This window comes from Zootoca vivipara, chromosome 2 (assembly GCF_965207765.1).
Source record: "Zootoca vivipara chromosome 2, rZooViv2.hap1.1, whole genome shotgun sequence".
Taxonomy (NCBI): Eukaryota; Metazoa; Chordata; class Lepidosauria; order Squamata; family Lacertidae; genus Zootoca; species Zootoca vivipara.
The window spans coordinates 112007649-112027067 of record NC_142584.1 but is presented as its reverse complement, the minus strand read 5'-3'; the positions used below and the strand labels follow the sequence as shown (position 1 = coordinate 112027067).

At 44.3% G+C, this 19419-nt stretch overlaps 2 protein-coding genes across 16 annotated transcripts in view; both read left to right on the top strand.

The window, feature by feature from the left end:
• LOC132591614 (E3 ubiquitin-protein ligase TRIM10-like) overlaps nucleotides 1-18702 on the top strand; it is a 31408-nt gene extending 12706 nt beyond the window's left edge. For 14 of the 15 annotated variants that reach the window (XM_088663589.1, XM_088663587.1, XM_088663595.1 and 11 more), the window contains 7 exons: nucleotides 105-591; nucleotides 1658-1753; nucleotides 1901-2131; nucleotides 3468-3490; nucleotides 3968-4086; nucleotides 5408-5437; nucleotides 16166-18237. In XM_088663589.1, coding sequence (XP_088519715.1) covers nucleotides 175-591; nucleotides 1658-1753; nucleotides 1901-2131; nucleotides 3468-3490; nucleotides 3968-4086; nucleotides 5408-5437; nucleotides 16166-16686 — 1437 coding nt within the window. In that variant the 5' untranslated portion in view covers nucleotides 105-174 and the 3' untranslated portion in view covers nucleotides 16687-18237. Of the gene's footprint in view, nucleotides 1-104; nucleotides 592-1657; nucleotides 1754-1900; nucleotides 2132-3467; nucleotides 3491-3967; nucleotides 4087-5407; nucleotides 5438-16165 lie in introns of all 15 variants that reach the window. The other variant, XM_088663601.1, reaches the window with a different exon arrangement.
• LOC118077726 (E3 ubiquitin-protein ligase TRIM10-like) overlaps nucleotides 1-19419 on the top strand; it is a 51508-nt gene that overhangs the window by 12832 nt on the left and 19257 nt on the right. The gene's annotated exons all lie outside the window — the stretch shown is intronic.

Here is a 19419-nt window from a genome sequence, read left to right as displayed (position 1 = left end):
AATTGCATAAGAATGTAAAATGCAGAATTGGCTTCATAGGAAGAATGTGGAAACGCTTAACCCTGAATAGTTTTGACCTTACAGGCTTTTTTCTTCTTCCCCAGTCCCTTCACATCCTGCTGCCATTCTACAGCCGCCTCTCATCTCAACAAAGCCACACAGCCGTGATCTGTCATGGCCTCAGCCCCATCATCCATAGATGTGGACCAGGAAGTCTTGTGCCCCATCTGCAAAGACTACCTGACAGAACCAGTGACACTGGACTGCGGCCACAACTACTGTCAGGACTGCATCACCAACTATTGTGACAAATGGGAACCAATGCAGGTGGGGGACGTGGAGTGTCCCGTCTGCAGAGTTCGGATCCAGAAAGGGAATTTCCGCCGCAATTTCCAGCTGGCTAACATAGTTGAAAAAATTAAACTCCTGCCACTAAATGAAAGGTTGGAGGATCTTTGTAAGACACACAAGAAAAAACTCCACCTCTTCTGCAAAGAAGATGGAGAATTTGTGTGTTGGTATTGTAAGCAATCCCCAGAACATAAATGGCACACTGTGGTTCTCAAGGAAGAGGCTGCCCAGCAATACAAGGTAGGAAATCATTTAGACACAATACTTTCATCTCTCTCTCTGTGTGTATATAATATGCTTTCAATGTTGCTGTAAAGTAAACATCATAAATTGCTAATCTGTACATTCATGAGAATCAGAAATTGGACTTCATCTCTGTGTATCCAAAACTGAACAAAAACTCCGTTCTGCTTACAAAGCAACTTTTTAAAATATAAAAATTCCTTCAGTAGCACCTTAAAGACCAACTAAGTTTTTATTTTGGTTCTGGTTACAGGTAGGTAGCCGTGTTGGTCTGGATCGAAGTAAAAATAAAAAAATTCCTTCAGTAGCACCTTAAAGACCAACTAAGTTTTTATTTTGGTTCTGGTTACAGGTAGGTAGCCGTGTTGGTCTGGATCGAAGTAAAAATAAAAAAATTCCTTCAGTAGCACCTTAAAGACCAACTAAGTTTTTATTTTGGTTCTGGTTACAGGTAGGTAGCCGTGTTGGTCTGGATCGAAGTAAAAATAAAAAAATTCCTTCAGTAGCACCTTAAAGACCAACTAAGTTTTTATTTTGGTTCTGGTTACAGGTAGGTAGCCGTGTTGGTCTGGATCGAAGTAAAAATAAAAAAATTCCTTCAGTAGCACCTTAAAGACCAACTAAGTTTTTATTTTGGTTCTGGTTACAGGTAGGTAGCCGTGTTGGTCTGGATCGAAGTAAAAATTTTTTTATTTTTTTATTTTTTTATTTTTTTTTAATTTTTTTTAATTTTTTTATTTTTACTTCGATCCAGACCAACACGGCTACCTACCTGTAACCAGAACTTTTTAAAATATGTTTTTGTTTTTGAAAGCACTGTTTTTCTGCACTTGTGCCAAAGGGTTCCAGTGTAATGTAATCATAATGATGAACTACAGTAAAAATAAAGAAATGAAAGTTCTCACGCTTTAGATTTTTAAATGTATATAAAAAAACAAACCTAGAAACTCCCAGAGCAATTACTAAGCAAAATTGAACAGTGGGGCCCCAGGCACCAGAAGTAAGCATAATATTAAAGACCCCTCCAGCCCTAATCAAATCTGATATTTTCTTTTCTCTTTAGACAGTCATCTGTGGTCACCTGGAGCATCTGAGGAAAGAGAGAGAGAAAATTCTGGCGTATGAAGCAAAAATAGGAGAAGAAAGCCACAGCCTGCTTGTAAGTGTCACCATTACTATAGAGGGGACAAGTGCTGGAAGGACCAAGTCATGGTGTAGCCTCATTGCTGAGTGATTTACCATAAAATTGAAGGTCTTTCAAAACACACTGGCCTCCTCTTTTCCTCTTTCTTCCTGGTTCATGCAGAAATTAACAGAAACTGAGAGGCAGAAGATGGTGGAGAAGTTCAGTCAACTGCACCAATTTCTGGAAGAACAAGAAAAGCGTCTGCTGAATGAGATAGAAGAGATGGAGAAGGAGATCACAAGGAGAAGGGATGAGCACCTGGCCACACTCTCCAAGGAACTCTCCTCTCTTGAAAGGAGCATCCAGGAGATGGAGGAGAAGAGTCAGCAGCCAGCGAGTGAACTCCTGCAGGTAAGACTGTGGCAGGAACAGCATAAAGTTTATCTCAGGGTTTAACCATACAGTGGTGCCTCGCTTAACGAATGCCCTGCTTAACGAAATTTCCGCTTAATGAAAGGATTTTTCGAGCGGAGGTTGCCTCGCTAGATGAATTCGTTTTATTAAAAATTCGTCTAGCGAATCACGGTTTCCCATAGGAATGCATTGAAAATCAATTAATGCGTTCCTATGGGCAAAAAATAATAATTCAATGCATTCCTATGGGATTCGCTAGACGAATTTTTCGTTATAAGAAAAGACCCGTGGAACGAATTAAATTCGTCTAGCGAGGCACCACTGTAGTTACCTTTTGCCTCTTTGTCCAGGCTGTGTCCAAGTGCTCTTCTCTTGCCCCCACAGAGCTTTCCCCACAAAGGTTCTCTCTTTAAAGCTTAGTGCAACAAACAGCATTTGATTCAACTTTAAAGAGAAGATTTTTTTTTTTGCAGGGAAAGCTCTAGAAGGGTGGGGAAGTATGCTTGGACAACTATTCATTCATTCATTCATTCATTCATGAAATTTATATACTGCCCTATACCTGGAGGTCTCAGGATAAAAATAGGATAAAAATTAGAATATAAATACACGGAATACACAATCCAAATAAAAACAGAAACAATTGATTAACCCCTCCAAAAACACATTTTAAAAGGTCATTGGATGACAAGCAAACGCCTGGTTAAAGGGGAATATTTTTGCCTGGTGCCTAAAGGTGTATATGAAGGAGCCAGGCGACTCTCCCCGGGGAGAGCATTCCTGTTCTCATCTTGCCACCCTCTGGACCTCTCATGGAGCTGTTTAAGGCTTTATAGGTCAAAACCAACACTTTATCTGGCAATTTTATTTGGCAAAGGAAACACATGAGAGTGGATACTTTTACTATACAGACTCCTATGCAGAAAGGAGGACTGGCAGTACCTAATTTACCTTAGCTAAATAGTATGAAGATGCCCAGCTCACGTGGTTAAAGTTAAGGATATCTCAGAAATTGGAAATGAAACTCTTTCAGCTGGAATCATTATTCATAAATTCTCCTTTGGCCACTATAGTATTGATACCTTGGAAAAACAGAGGAGAAGATCCTATGAATTTTCATCAGGTTTTAAAAAAATAATAATCAGAAAATAATCTGGAGAACTGAATTTAAGATCAGAAAGATAAAAACTCAGAGAAATTCATCCCTTTCCAAAACTAGGTAGGCTCACCCCAGAGGGCCAGAGGTCATCCCTTCTAGGGTCTGATTGGTCTTCATTATAGGCCCTGTGGTAGGCATTGAATCCCATTCTTCTTTTCCTCTTTTTCCTTCTAGGATGTGAGAAGCACCTTGCAGAGGTAAGTGGATCCTGCTCATTTCCATTAATATCACTCTGGGAAACTGGGAAAGGTCCAGGAGGTGAGGACATAAAACTTGCCCCTCCAGGCTTTTAGGATGTGGGTGGCGAAAGGTTCCTACAAGAAATCAGGGGTTGGGGTGTGTGCCATGTTCCATATCTCAGCTGTAACTTCAAGGTGTCACTCGGGTTCATGTTGTAGGTAATGCAGCTGAAATTGAAAAGCTCTGAGCAGGATGGTATCACTTGATTTCATTTCTCCATTTGAGTAGATTTAAGTGAGGAGGTTCAGAGATCTAGGGCTGCTCCTTTGCCCCTCAGATGTCTGGCTCTGGAGTCCCAGTAAGGAGGAATCTTCTCCCCTCTGTGACACCATTCCTCTGTGTGTTTGTCTCGGCTTTTCTCCTCTCAATTCCTTTCTTTTGCTGCACTCAGAAATTCTGCAATTGAATGGGTTAATGTTTATTTTCCCCATCAGGTGTCAGCAAAGGGAGACATTTAAGGATCCAATGGCTTTCCCACCAGAATTGAATAGGAAGATCTCAAATTTCTGGGTTGCAAATCCCATTCTATATGTTGAGATGAAGGAAATCAAAGGTAATGAGTGGCTGCAAGGATTTTACACTTGAAAATATATTAGTTCGAAAATTGAACATGTCAGGCTCTTACTGTATTTTATTTACTTTTGCCACAAACAGCAATAGGAGCTGTAGAGTTTCCTTCTGGGTATCATGACCCCTGTATGCTGTCACTCAGAGGCTTGGTGGGGACAGGGAAAAATAAAGGCAGCCTGCACCACAGTGTACAGTAATGACAGGATTTAGTTTTGTTCCACTGTTCAGTTTACAGTTGTACTGAACCTCCTTTGCATTTTAGTTCTTAAAACTTCACTAGTGTTTCTCCATCCTGAAGGGCATTAGAAAGGCTCTTATCTTAGCAAACACACAGTTCCTCCACTCCCAGCTCAAGCTTGCTTCCCAGCAGTGGAGTTATCTCCAGAGTTAGCTCTTCTTCCTCACACTCTCACCGACAGCTGCCATATCTAGCACTGCAACTATCACAATCTCCTGAGTTTTCTGGTTTCTACAGCAATTTGTGGTGGTTTTTTTTTATTTTTTTAATCTCCTTGAAAATTCACCAGCCTCTCTTGACATTTATAGTTCCACAGCAGTTTCTGTTGGTGGTTGTTTAATGCTCACTAAATAAATCAGCGTCTTTCATCAGCAAAGTTCTCCTAAGAAACAGATATTTGGTTAATGTACAGAGTTCTTCAAGCAGTTTCCAGGAAGAGAATTCTATTTTGTGGATGACTTTCACTAACATATTCAGCTTTATGTAGAGTTTCCCCTAATATATCAGTCGGTTGGACAAATAAGTGGTTTTTTTGAAGGATTGCCGTGCTTTATTTCCCATTTTGTTTCATAAAGCATGAGTTTAGTAGATTCACCAATCAATGCAGAATGAATTGAATTTCTACCCATTCTTACCTCTACCAAAATGTTTGTTAAGTTGGAAAGAATTTAAAATATTTAAAATATTTTCTTAGGAACAACCTCCTGTTGCATGAGCCCCTTGCCAATTCTTCCTCTGCAAATTTAGTTTGTCATTATGATTAACAATTCTGCCTTTGATTATTGATTTTTCACCAGTTTATTTGGGGCAGCTGTTAAGGTTTTGGACAGTTCTCCTCTAGATTGTTTTTAAATATTGATATTGCAGTGTTTTATCATTTCTCAGTTTTATTTTTATTTTTTCTTCTTCATAGTTTTCTTATGTGTAATTGTTGGTTTTATATCTTAATATTTTACCTGAAATAAAGAAACAATTGATATTATGTCATTTAGTGAAAATGTTGTTACAAAATTACTTGAGGTATAAAAATCTAGCTCTCAGTCTTTGTATCTTTTTGCTTCCTCAGATGTTCTGTCATTTGGACAGCCTCAGAAAGGTAACTTTTGGGTGAAGGACCAAATTTAAGCACATGTTGGGAGCTGGTGTTTCATTTGGATTAAATGATGTGTCCTTTCCTTGGTGTTCTCCTCCCTCTCTTAGAAGTACCTGAACTTCTTTGGCCTGTCCTGCTTCCTCTGGCATGCATAAATCTTCATCCACCCTTGTGGATTAGAGGATTTAGAATAAGTCTAAAGGTAAAGGGGCCCCTGACCATCAGGTCCAGTCATGTCCGACTCTGGGGTTGCGGCGCTCATCTCGCTCTATAGGCCGAGGGAGCTGGCGTTTGTCCGCAGACAGCTTCCGGGTCATGTGGCCAGCATGACAAAGCTGCTTCTGGGAAACCAGAGCAGCGCACGGAAACACCGTTTACCTTCCTGCCGGAGCGGTCCCTATTTATCTACTTGCAGTTTGATGTGCTTTCGAACTGCTAGGTGGGCAGGAGCTGGGACCGAGCCACGGGAGCTCACCCCGTTGCAGGGATTCGAACTGCCGACCTTCTGATCAGCAAGCCCTAGACTCTGTGGTTTAACCCACAGCGCCACCTGGGTCCATAGAATAAGTCTAGATAAAGGTAAAGTATAAATAATAAATTATTATTATTATAAAGGGACCCCTGACCATTAGGTCCAGTCGTGGCCAACTCTGGGGTTGCGGCGCTCATCTCGCATTATTGGCCAATGAAGCCAGCGTACAGCTTCCAGGTCATGTGGCCAGCAGGACTAAGCCACTTCTGGCGAACCAGAGCAGTACATGGAAACGCCGTTTACCTTCCCACCGGAGCAATACCTATCTATCTACTTGCACTTTGATGTGCTTTCGAACTGCTAGGTTGGCAGGAGCTGGGACAGAGCAACGGGAGCTCACCCGTCGTGGGGATTCGAGCTGCCAACCTTCTGATTGGCAAGCGCTAGGCTCAGTGGTTTAACCCACAGCATATAGTATTTTGGACTGAGGGGAAAAGAATCTTTGTTAGTGTGTATGTAGGCTCAGTCTTCTTTTTCCCCTTTTGCTTTTACTGGATTCTTTGGTCTTGTCTATATCTGAGTATGATTTGACTGTTAATTGGCACTTTCCCTCCGTTCCAATTAGACGATTAGTCCACACACACAAATACCTGAATTTATCTATGTTAAATTCAAAGCAGTAGGTGTTCCCTGTTGCATTTCTTCCTATCTTCTCATTTGCTGGTTCTAATTATGCTGATTTAGTACCAGCAGGGCATGTGCACAGAGAGCTGCTAGCTTCCACTTGTTTCCCCCCAAAATAATTCCTTACCCAGGAAGTCAAAAAACACAGACAGGCAAATGTATGCTCTCAGTACACACTTTATAACATGGTTTGCATGTGCAGTATTTTGATTTGGGGCTATGCTCCTTCATTTAGTTAAAACCAGAAAAGAAATTAAGCACTGATGAAGAAGTGGGAATGGAAAGTTGAACAGCAGAACTTGACAGTTGATCCCCCCACCCAAAAGCAGTGAAATAAACAACAACCATGAGTAGACTGGTCAGGAGCTCAATTATCCCCATATTATTGCTGATCAAATCATGATTTTGTAATGTATCAGCGAGACTTGCATCTCAGATATAGGGGAGTACCTGAAATTCCAAATGAAGCTTTAAAAATGAGAATGGCAAAAGAATTAGGCCAGTTGTTAGAGACAGAGCAAGAAGAGTTGGTTGAAGTGATTTAAAGAGCCTACAGAATTAAATCCACATATGCTAAGGGATTTCCGAAATTAAAAGGGCCAGAGGGTCATCGTGGCTATTCTAGAGTAACTCCGCTCAAGTCCAGTTTGTCATTAAAGACTTTTATTGTGCATAGTATTTACATTGCAGAGAACGCTTAAAACATGACCTCTCAGTCCGAATCAGAATCCGGCAATGGTGTGTCTGTTCCTGCGCCAGCAAAGTAGTCTGGGCACCCCAAAATGCCTCCCCCTTGACCTGCATCGCGGTGCTCTCCTTAATTCTTGTCCCGGAAGGAGCGATGCCCTCTCAGCCTCCTCCTGGTCAAAGTAGTGTAAGGGCTCCACAGCATCCTGGAGCCCTCGCCTCCTTTCGGGGGGAGGAAAGGAGGCTGTTCCCATTGTTCCACCAGCTGACTGCTCCCCCCCCCCGAGTCTCTTCCTTCCCTATTGGCTACTCCAGACCCACTGCTGCTCCCTGTGCTGGGTGAGGTGGACGTCAGGATGATCATAGAATCATATAATAGAATCATAGAATCATAGAGTTGGAAGAGACCACAAGGGCCATCCAGTCCAACCCCCTGCCGAGCAGGAAACACCATCAAAGCATTCTTGACATATGCCTGTCAAGCCTCTGCTTAAAGGCCTCCAAAGAAGGAGACTCCACCACACTTCTTGGTAGCAAATTCCACTGCCGAACAGCTCTTACTGTCAGGAAGTTCTTCCTAATGTTTAGGTGGAATCTTCTTTCTTGTAGTTTGAATCCATTGCTCTGTGTCCGCTTCTCTGGAGCAGCAGAAAACAACCTTTCTCCCTCCTCTATATGACATCCTTTTATATATTTGAACATGGCTATCATATCACCCTTAACATGGAAGACATGCTCTCCCTTAACATGGAAGACGAGGAACAGACTCCATTTGAGGATCTCTCCCTCATCACAGTTGATCAGGAATATGAAGACGAGCAGCAAAGTCAGTCCTCCGGGAATATGCAGGTAACCTTGGAAGGGACAGCACATGAAAGAATCCCGACCAAGCCTATGAAGAGGCGTGTAGTGGTTATAGGGGATTCCCTACTGAGGGGTACAGAAGTAGTGATCTGTGGGCCTGGCAGGATGTCTCGAGAGGTGTAACAGAACGGCTGCAAGGAATCATAAAACTCACCGACAAATACCCCTTCCTTTTGGTGCATGTGGGAACCATTGACACTGCAAGCCATAGCCTACAGAAGATCAAAAGTGATTATGAGGCTCTGGGCAGGAAGTTGAAGCAATTAAATGCACAAATTGTCATCTCATCTGTCCTCCCAGTTGAACGACATGGCCCAGGGAGAGGGAAAAATAGGGGAAGTGAACAACTGGCTTCGCAAATGGTGCAAACAGGAACGGTTTGGATTCTTAGATCATGGTCTGCAGTTTCTTGAAGATGGACTTCAGGCAAGTGATGGGCTGCACCTCACAAAAGTTGGGAGGAATGTTTTTGCCATGAAACTCAAAAACCTCATCAGGAGGGCTTTAAACTGACTTATGTGGGGGAGGGAGACAGTGGTCCTGAAGGTAGGAGTCTATCAAGTTCTGAAGATGATCATCCAAATGTCAAGGACCAAATGGAGCAAAAAGCATGCAGACCTAGTGGTGGGAGGAAAATATCCTTAAATAAGAGACATGGGGGAATGATAAATGGTCTTCAATGTCTGTATACTAATGCACAGAGCATGGGAAATAAACAAGATGAACTTGAGCTATTGGTACAGCAAACTAAATACGACATAATAGGCATCACTGAAACCTGGTGGGATGAGTCTCATGATTGGAATGTAGAAATAGAGGGATACAATCTATTTCAGAGAAATAGACCAAACAGGAAAGGAGGAGGAGTAGCATTATATGTCAGGTATGTGTATACTTGTGAAGAGATTCAGGATTTAAAACTTCAAAGCCAAGTTGAGAGTATCTGGGTCAAAATTAAGGGAGAGAAAAATAACAGTGATCTCATTGTGGGAGTTTACTATAGATCCCCAAGCCAAACTGAGGACACAGATGATGCCTTCCTGGAACAGATGACCAGGCATTCAAAAGGAGGCGAGATAGTAGTAATGGGGGATTTCAACTATCCTGATATTTGTTGGATGTCAAACTCAGCCAAGAGCATAAGGTCGAACAGATTCCTCACTGGCCTTGCAGACAATTTCATTGTCCAGAAAGTGGGAGAAGCAACAAGAGGATCAGCCATTTTAGATCTGGTCCTAACCAATAGTGATGACCTGGTTAGTGGGGTAGAAGTGGCAGGATCATTAGGTGGGAGTGATCATGCTCTTCTGGAGTTTATTGTTCAGCAGAGAGGAGCAACCAAGCATACTAAGACTCAAATCCTAGACTTTAAGAAAGCCGACTTCAGAAAACTTAGGGAAACGCTGGGTGAGATCCCATGGACAGAAATACTAAAAGGGAAGGGAGTTCATGATGGTTGGGAGTTTGTTAAACGAGAGATATTAAAAGCACAACTTCAGGCAATACCAATGAGACAGAAACATGGAAGGTGCCTAAAGAAGCCAGGGTGGCTATCTAAAGAACTTTTAACTGAGTTAAGATTTAAAAGGGATATGTACAAAAAATAGAAAAGGGGGGAAATCTCCAGAGAGGAATTCAAACATATAGCCAGCACGTGTAGAGACAAAGTCAGAAAAGCTAAAGCACAGAATGAACTCAGGCTCGCCAGAGAGATTAAAAGCAACAAAAAGGGCTTTTATGGGTATGTCCGTAGCAAAAGGAAGAACAAGGAAACAGTGGGGTCACTTAGAGGAGAAGATGGTGAAATGCAAACAGGGGACAGAAAAAGGGCAGAACTCCTCAATGCCTTCTTTGCCTCATTCTTCTCCAAAAAAGAAAACAATGCCCGACCTGAAGAATATGGAGCAGATGATTCAGCAGGGGAAAGACTGCCCAGAATAAGTAAGGAGGTAGTACAAGAATACTTGTCTAGTTTAGATGTATTCAAGTCTCCAGGGCCAGATGAACTACATCCAAGAGTATTAAAAGAACTTGGATTGAGAAATGTCCGAGGTCTGATCTGGTCGAGGTGTCTTTTCCAAACCAATCCACCCTCCAGCCCCACCTCATAGGACACCGGGCCTGTACAGCATCCTATGGTCCCCGGCACCCAACTCTGTCCTAGCCCATAGTTTCGGACATACACAGGATCCCCTGGGGCAAACCCCTTAGGTGCCTTCCACTCCACGGTAGATGGTTGCTGCTCTAAAGCCCTGTTGGGATGTATGCCATCCAGGACAGTAGTGAGCCTTCTTCCCATTAGCAACTCAGGTGGGCTATGGCCAGTTGCTGCACTTGGAGTTGTGTTGGGCCAGCAAAACCTCCACTAGACAAGGGGTCCAGTCTCCCTGTATTGTACGCCTGAGCGCATCTTTAGTTGTGCGTACCATACACTCAGCTTGGCCATTAGTGGCTGGATGAAAGGGAGCTGACCTGACGTGGTGGATTCCGTTCTTGGTCACAAACTCTTGGAATTCCACTGATGTGAAATCGGTTCCATTGTCACTCACCAGTGTCCGGCAAGCCGTGTGTGGTGAATAGCTTCCTGAGTGCATTTATAGTAGCTCTGCTGGACGTGGTTGAGGTGGGTGTCACCCCAAGCCACTTGGAATGGGAGTCCACCACAATGAGGAACTGTTGGCCCTGGAAGGGCCCTGCAAAATCTATGTGCACCCTTGACCATGGAGACTGTGTGGATTCCCAGGACTATACTGGTGCCTTAGGGGGATTTGGCCACGACACTTGGCAGGGCACACAGTGTTTGACCCATCCTTCTATCTCAGCGTCTATGTCCAGCCACCAGATGTAGCTTCAGGCCAGTGCCTTCATCTGGACTATCCCCGGGTGAGACACGTGCAGGCCCTCTAAAACGTTTCTCCTAAGCAGGGGAGGGACTATGACTCGGCTATCCCACAGTAGACATCCCCTGTGTGGATAGCTCGTCCTTGCGAGCCGTGTAGCCTGCGAATTCCGGTCCTGGTTTCCCGGGCCACCCCCTCCCCACCCACTCCGCAATACTGTACAACAACCTGTCTTTCGCTGTTGGGGCAGCAACGTCTTTCACATGCAAGGGCTGGTCCAGTAAGTTCTCCAGTAGCAATATCTGATGAGCCAGGGCAGAATCTGATCCACTTTCTGGTAGCAGTAAGCGGCTGAGAGCATCAGCGTGCCCCATGGCTTTCCCTGGTCGGTGCTGTAGCAAGTATTGGTAGTAATAATAATAATAAAAATGTATACCCCGCCCATCTGGCTGGGTTTCCCCAGCCACTCTGGGCGGCTTCCAACCGAATATTAAAAACAGTACAGCATCAAACATTAAAAACTTCCCTAAACAGGGCTGCCTTCAGTTGTCTTCTAAAAGTAAAATAATAGCCGGCCAAGAAGATGGAGCAATGCAAAACATGAGGAGAGCGTCTCTGGGGTGTCTGGCAATCCGGGGCTAGGAGTCCCAACAGGGGCTTATGGTCTGTCACGATCGTGAAGGGCTGTCTGTAAAGAAAGTCATGAAATTTTTAAACTCCTTTAACAACATCTAAACCCTCTTTGTCTATTTGGGAATAGTTGCGTTCCACTGGTGTGAGGGTTTGAGAGACGTACACCACTGGGACTTCTCTCCTGTCTGATAGTTGGTGGCCCAGTACCGCGCCCACCCCGTAGGGGGAAGTGTCACAACCAGCACAACTGGGAGATTTTAATCAAAGTGTGTCAACGCCGAATTAGATATAAGTAGTTCTTTGACCCCTTGGAAAGCTTTTGCCTGTCGTGGGCAACAGACCCAAGGTGCTTTTTTGTCCAAAAGCCTGTGCATAGGCTCAGCCACCGCCACCGCCTTGTGTGGCAGGAACGCATGGTAAAAATTAAGGAGTCCCAAGAAAGCTTGCAATTCTGCCTTGTTCTTAGGGGCTGGGGCATCGCAAATGTTATGCACCTTGTACTCTGCTAGATGGAGCCGCCTGCGTCCACTCGGAACCCCAAGAAATCCACGCTGCTCACTCCCAATAGGCACTTTTTCTGTTTGACCTTAAGTCCTGCCACCTGGAAGCATTGAAGCACTGTCCGTAACCTGCCGGCGAAATCCTCTCTCGACGATGTGGTGATCAGCACATCGTCAAAGAATGGCGTGACTCCAGGGATACCTTTAAGAAGATGGTCCATGATACTTGGGAATAATCCTGGAGCCACACTAACCCCAAACTGCAGGCGTTTGACCCTGAAGGCGCCTTTATGGGTCACAATTGTCTGGGCGTTAGCTGTGGCCTCATCCACAGGAAGCTGCTGGTACGCTTGTGCTAAGTCCAGCTTTCTGAAGACCTTGACCCCAGACAGGGTTGCTAATACGTGGCTCACTACTGCAAATCCCCGCAAATGCGGGCAGAGCAGTCAGGTTTCACCGGGGTGACGGTTGGGGTTTTCCATGTGCCTGATGTGACCGGCTCTAAAACCCCTTGTGCTACTAAACAATCTAGTTCTTCCTCAATTTTGGGTTTGAGGGCAAACAGAACTCGACGGGCCTTGACCCTGATGGGTTGCACCATGGGGTTGATCTGTAGGGAAATCGGGGGCCTGTTGTAAAGGCCCAAGGTTCCGTCAAAGACTAGTGGAAACTCCTGGCAAATCAACTCAGATCCTGTCCCATAGGAAATCTGATTAAGTCCTGACACGCTTAAGCCTAACGGGCCAAACGATGCAAAACCCAGAAGGCTGGTAAAGGACCCTTCGTTGTGATGAGGTCCAATTTCTTAATGTGATTTTTAAACTGGACCTTGAAGGTGCCCATGCCCCTTAGCTGAATTATCTTTCTCTGAAAGTCTCGTAATACCACGGTGGCCGGTCGGAGAGGGGGGCCCCCATCAGGAAAAAGCTCTTTAAATGTCTTTTCAGATATTATGGAATACGATGAGTCGGTATCTAGCTCCATATTGCACGGCTTTCCCTCGATTCTAACTTGCACCTTAAGCTTATTGGACCCTGAGGACGAAAATTGATATACCCTGGCTGAAGAGATTGACTGCAGCTCCTTATTGAGGGCCTCATGAACGCGCTGTTTGGGTCATGTTCCTGCATTCTTGGAGTGGCAGACATGAATGATGGGCCCGGCCTTGCCACAGCCTTGCCACGTGACATCACGGAATCTGCATGTCTTATGATCATGGTTCTCCCCACAACTGGCGCAGGTATTGCGTGGATCTGACTGGTGCTGGTTCGACGATGCGCGTGCAGCTTGGGAGCAGCGGTTGTGGTCAAGTCGGACTATGGTTTGGTGGACCTCCTCATGGGGGAACTCGCCAGAAGACGATCGCTCTCGCTGGATCCAATGGGTGCCCCCTTCAGCTCGGGGGTTTGGAGCCTTCTTGTGGGCACTATCCTTCTCAAAAGCCATTGCCATGTTCATGGCCTCCGCCATTGTGATGTCATCTTTCGCCAGCAGCTTCCGGAGGAGATGGCTGTCTCACACGCCAATGATGAACCTTTCAAGTGGTTGCTCCTCCAGGTTAGTGAATTGGCAATACATCACAATTGCCCGGAGAGCTGCAATGTACTCACTCACTGACTCTTGCGCTTGTTGCTCTCTGTGGACAAAATCATAATGGCGATGGTTCTTTGTCGGCTGGGGTGCAAGGTGCCTTGTCATCACGTTCCTTAGCTCATCGAAGGAGCAGGCCTCAATGTCCTTGGGTGCCATCAAACCCTCCAGTAAGGTGATGGTGGAACTTCCCAGCACTGTGAGAAGTATGTCTACCGTATCAATTTCCCTAGTGAACCCTTGAAGCCTGACATAGCTCCTTATCCGGCGGAACCATTGTGGCCACTGCTCGGGGTGGCTCATGTCAAAATCTGGTGGTGGCCAACTCTGCCCAGTGGCCATTCTCGTACCTGGTGCTGTTGCTGGAGCAGTAGTGGGTGATTGCGAAGGCGCGACGGGCCCTTCTCCGTCACTGGGGTTCTCTGCAGAGTCCATGATGGCATTGTTGTCGCGCTCACAGTGAGCGGCAGTGCTGACTCAGGCCTCAACTCAGGTCTCAAACTCAGGCCTCAAAACTGGATGGACCCTGCATCCCATTCTCGTCGCCAGTATTAAATATTGAGTAGACGACACAGCAATTCATCAAAAGCTGCTCTTTATTATGGAGGCTGGAACATGACTGAGCAGACTGCTGAGCCGGCCTGCTTCTATAGAGGACTGGCTCAAACAATGTAACAAAACATAATTCAAAGATCCCTCCTAAAGTTCCCTCCTAAAGTTCCCTCCTAAAACAACTGCCAAGAACCTAAGGGAAAACTATATGCACCAATACAGAACACTGAGGGTCTCTGTTGAGTGAGGGGATTAGGGCTGAGTTAAAAACTTTCCCTTTCCATGAGTGGTTAACACCGAAATAGGGAGTCCTTTACCTCTTCTGGACACGTTTCAGCTTGTCAGTATCCTTCTTGAACTGTGGTGCCCAGAACTGGACACAGTACTCCAGTTGAGGTCTGACCAGAGCAGAATACAGTGGTACTATTACTTCCCTTGATCTAGATGCTATACTCCTATTGATGCAGCCCAGTGATAGGGATGATAGGGTCTGGCTCCCTGTAGGGAGTCATCCTTACACTAAGGGATTACCCAAATTAAATGGGAATATAAACAATTGCAAATACATAATAAAGTACTGTTTGAATAAAACCTTTGTCTCTGTGCCCAAGTGGGGTCCTGTAGTGTAAGAGCAGTTTAGGATTCCAGGCAGGACCAGGTGGCCTGCAGGGAGGGGTTATAGAGACCAGAAGAGAGCAACCAAAATGGTCAAAGGCCTGGAAACGATGCCTTATGAGGAACGGCTTAGGGAGCTGGGTATGTTTAGCCTGGAGAAGAGAAGGTTAAGGGGTGATCATAGAATCATAGAGTTGGAAGAGACCACAAGGGCCATCCAGTCCAACCCCCTGCCAAGCAGGAAACACCATAAAGCATTCCTGACATATGCCTGTCAAGCCTCTGCCATAGCTACCAAGTTTTCCCTTTTCTCGCGAGGAAGCCTATTCAGCATAAGGGAATTTCCCTTAAAAAAGGGAGAACTTGGCAGCTATGGCCTCTGCTTAAAGGCCTCCAAAGAAGGAGACTCCACCACACCCTTGGTAGCACATTCCACTGCCGAACAGCTCTTACTGTCAGGAAGTTCTTCCTAATGTTTAGGTGGAATCTTCTTTCTTGTAGTTTGAATCCATTGCTCCGTGTCCGCTTCTCTGGAGCAGCAGAAAACAATCTTTCTCCCTCCTCCATATGACATCCTTTCATATATTTGAACATGGCTATCATATCACCCCATAACCTCCCCTTCTTCCCGCCGCCACCAAGCCAGTCTGCAGGGGGGCTTTTCGCCGTTTGCGTTCCCCCAAGGGGATTCCTCCCCTTCTTCCCACCACCACCAAGCCAGTCCCCGAGCCGAATTGCGACGCAATTTGCCTCCCCCTCGCCGCGCCGCAATTCGGCTCCGTCCCCCGGGCGCTGCGGCTCAGGGAAGCAGGCATGGAGATGGCAACAGCCCCGCAAGCAGCGCCCGTCGATCTTTGTGTGACACTGCTGCCAAAGTCAGAAGCTTTTAAACTCTTAGTCAGATAGCCTTTAGCCTGATTTAGGACAACAAATGTGTGTGTAGTGCTATCATTGTTGTAAGAAAATAATGCTGGAGGTTTGCTAGGGAAGAACATTTGCCTACATTGATTTCTTCCCTCTGATTTCAATGTAAGCCACTGAAAGCCCCAAATGGGCAATTCACACAGAGAGATTCAAAAGAGGACAATTTTTCTCCTCCTACCCCCATCCTCCCCTCCTCCCCTTCACTGAATAAAAGAGCTGAGGGGAGTGTCCCAATCCTGAATCAAATGTGAGGACCCCCATTTATCTGAGAGGAAATTTGGTTCTTCTGGGTGTTTCATAAATCAAGATTTCCATTTCTAACCATCAGCTGATTCTGCCTCTTCTCTTTCCCTCCTCTTCTCCCCAACAGCAAATGTCACTCTGGATCCAGACACAGCCCATCCCTGCCTCATCCTGTCAGAGGATCAGAAAAGCGTGAGATGGGGAGACAAACCTCAAGACCTGCCCGACAATCCTGAGAGATTCAATGACCAGCCTTGTGTGTTGGGATGTGAAGGATTCACAGCAGGCAGACATTTCTGGGAAGTCAATGTGGAAAATGGGGGAGAATGGAATGTGGGGGTTGCCAGGAAGTCTGTGAGGAGAAAGGGCTTCTTCTTCTTCTTCAGGTCTGAGGATGGGGTCTGGGCTGTGGGGAAGTCGGGAGGTGAGTACAGGGCCTTCCCCTACTCTCATTTCTCTCCTCTGTCCCTGAGGGAGAAGCCCAGGAGGATCCGGGTGACTCTGGACTATGAAGGGGAACGTGTGTTGTTTTCTGATGCTGACTCAGGAGCCAAACTCCACACATTCTCAGGAGCCTCATTCTCCGGAGAGACCCTCCTCCCTTTCTTTGGTCTGTGGGAAAAGAAAACACACCTCTGGATCTCCTGAGGAAATCTGCCTCAGAAGCCCAGTTGGAGTTTTTCTCCACACCAGAATGACTGAGATGAAAACATTTGCCAGTTTTGGCCTCTTTGCAGAGACTTTTTGAGAGGAGTCACAGTCAGCAGAAATAAGAAAAGAAACAAAACCTGGGATTTTCTCTTTCCTTCCCTTTCCCAGAATTTCCTCTGCAGCTGAGTCCTTAACAGACCATAATACTTTAACTGTGTCAATTAACAATCTGTTTATCAAAATGGTTCAGCCTCCACCAACTTTAACCCACTTTTCATTGCTCACCTACACCAGCTGTTAGAACACACACACATTACTAGAAAAGAACCCCTCCCCACTTTTGCAACTAAAGCTCATTGCCTTGTGGTCCTCAGGCAGGAAGGAAATGCAATGAATATTGTTTCAAGATAACTACGAAGTAGTATGGAATGAAATAAAGAGAGACCTGGAAGTATGGGAAAGAATGAAACTGTCGTTACTAGGAAGAATCGCAACAATTAACATGAATGTGCTACGAAAAATTTTGTTTTTATTCCAATCAATTCCAATAATAAAAGGGACATTTTAAGGATTGGCAGAAAACAATATCAAGATTTATCTGGCAGGGGAAGAAACCCAGAATTAGATTTAAACTATTGACAGACTGCAAAGAAAGAGGTGGATTCTCCTTGCCGGACTTGAAGTTGTACTATGAAGCAGCATGCATTATATTGTTAAAGGAATGGATGATATTGAAGAAAACAGACCTGTTAGATCTGGAAGGACATGATAACAGATTTGGTTGACACACATACCTTTGTTACGACAAGATAAAAGCGCACAAAGGATTCAATAACCACATATTCCGCAGGTCTCTCTTTGAGGTATGGGACAGATATAAAAATCTTCTAGAAAGGAAAACACCCTGGTGGTTATCACCATTGGAGGCTATGGGTGTGAAAAAAGTGAATATGAGTAAAAACTGGGTAACATATGAAACATTGTTACAAAAGGTAGGAGATAAGTGGAAACTTAAGCCATATGAGGAGGTGAAAGTATATGTCAATGACTGGTTGCATTACTACCAGATAAATGAAATGTTCAAAGAGGATATGAAGAAAAATGGTTTTGGAGAAATAAAGATCACAATTTGAAATTGAAATATTGGATAGTAATTTTAAAATATTGTCAAAAATGTATAAGGTTTTGCTGGGATGACATTTAAAAGATGAAGAGGTGAAGTTGGTAATGATTCATTGGGCAAAAGATTTTGGGTATAATATAATGATGGAAGATTGGGAAAAACTTTGGAAAGAAGGAATGGAATTTACAATGTGTAATGCATTAAGAGAAAATATGCTTACGGTAAAATGATGTATAGGTGGTATATTACACCAGTAAAACTAGCTAAAATGTATAAAGTTGACAATAAGTGTTGGAAATGTAAAGAAAAAGAAGGAACATTTTATCATATGTAGTGGGAGTGTAAAAAAGGGGAAAGCTTCTGGGTGATGATACATAATGAACTTATGAAAATGTTGAAATATGCATTTACTAAAAAACCAGAAGCTTTTCTACTGGGAATAATAGGTACAGATATTAAGAAAGCAGATACGAAACTTTTCCAATATGCAGTAACAGCAGCTAGAATAATGTTAGACCAAAAATGGAAACAAGAAGAATGATGGGAAGAATCAGAGAACAGCGGGACAAGAAGTTCATCAAAGACTGGAAAAAATTTACAGAATATTTGAAAGACAATTGTACAGAAATGAAAACGTTAGTAGGATTGAAAGAACCTTTGTAGAGGTTAGCAACAAAAGACATTGCAGAAGGATAAGAAGATATGAAATGATAATATAAAAATCTGGACAATGTTAGAAATAAGAAATATAGATATAAGAAAAAATGTTAGAATGTCATAAGGAGGAGTTGAAGGAAGTCAAGGCCCTAAAAGGCCGAAGTGAAGAAAATGTAATGAAAGTGTAAAATGTATAAATGTTTGTAAAAATTAATAATAATGATTTGGCAAAAAAGGGAATGTAGTGAATATCTCCGAGGCACCAACTTAACCCCTCCTGTGAAATTTATCTTCACCGTCTCTACCTTTCCTCAGACATAAGTTTCTCTGAATTCAGTGATGCCTCTGACTCATTGTTTTTGGGATTGCTTCATAAATCTTTTGTATTAACAGTTGAATTCTCTGTATCTGGGGTAGCCAATATGGTGTTTCCTGGATGATGTTGGACTACAACTCCCATCAGCCCCAGACAGCATGGTCAGGAGTCAGAGATGATGGGAGTTGTAGTCCAGCAATTTGGCTATGTGTGCCCTATATAAATAATAATAATAATAATAATAATAATAATAATAATAATTTATTATTTATACCCCGCCCATCTGGCCGGGTTCCCCCAGCCACTCTGGGTGGCTTCCTACAAAACATTAAAATACAGAAATCCATCAAACATTAAAAGCTTCCCTAAACAGGGCTGCCTTGAGATGCCTTCTAAAGGTCTGGTAATTGTTGTTCTCTTTGACCTTTGGTGGGAGGGCATTCCACAGGGTGGGTGCCACTACCGAGAAGGCCCTCTGCCTGGTTCCCTGTAACTTGGCTTCTCGTAGCGAGGGAAGGCCCTCGATACTGGACCTCAGTGTCCAGGCAGAATGATGGGGATGAAGACGCTCCTTCAGGTATACTGGACCGAGGCCGTTTAGGGCTTGAAAGGTCAACACCAACACTTTCAATTG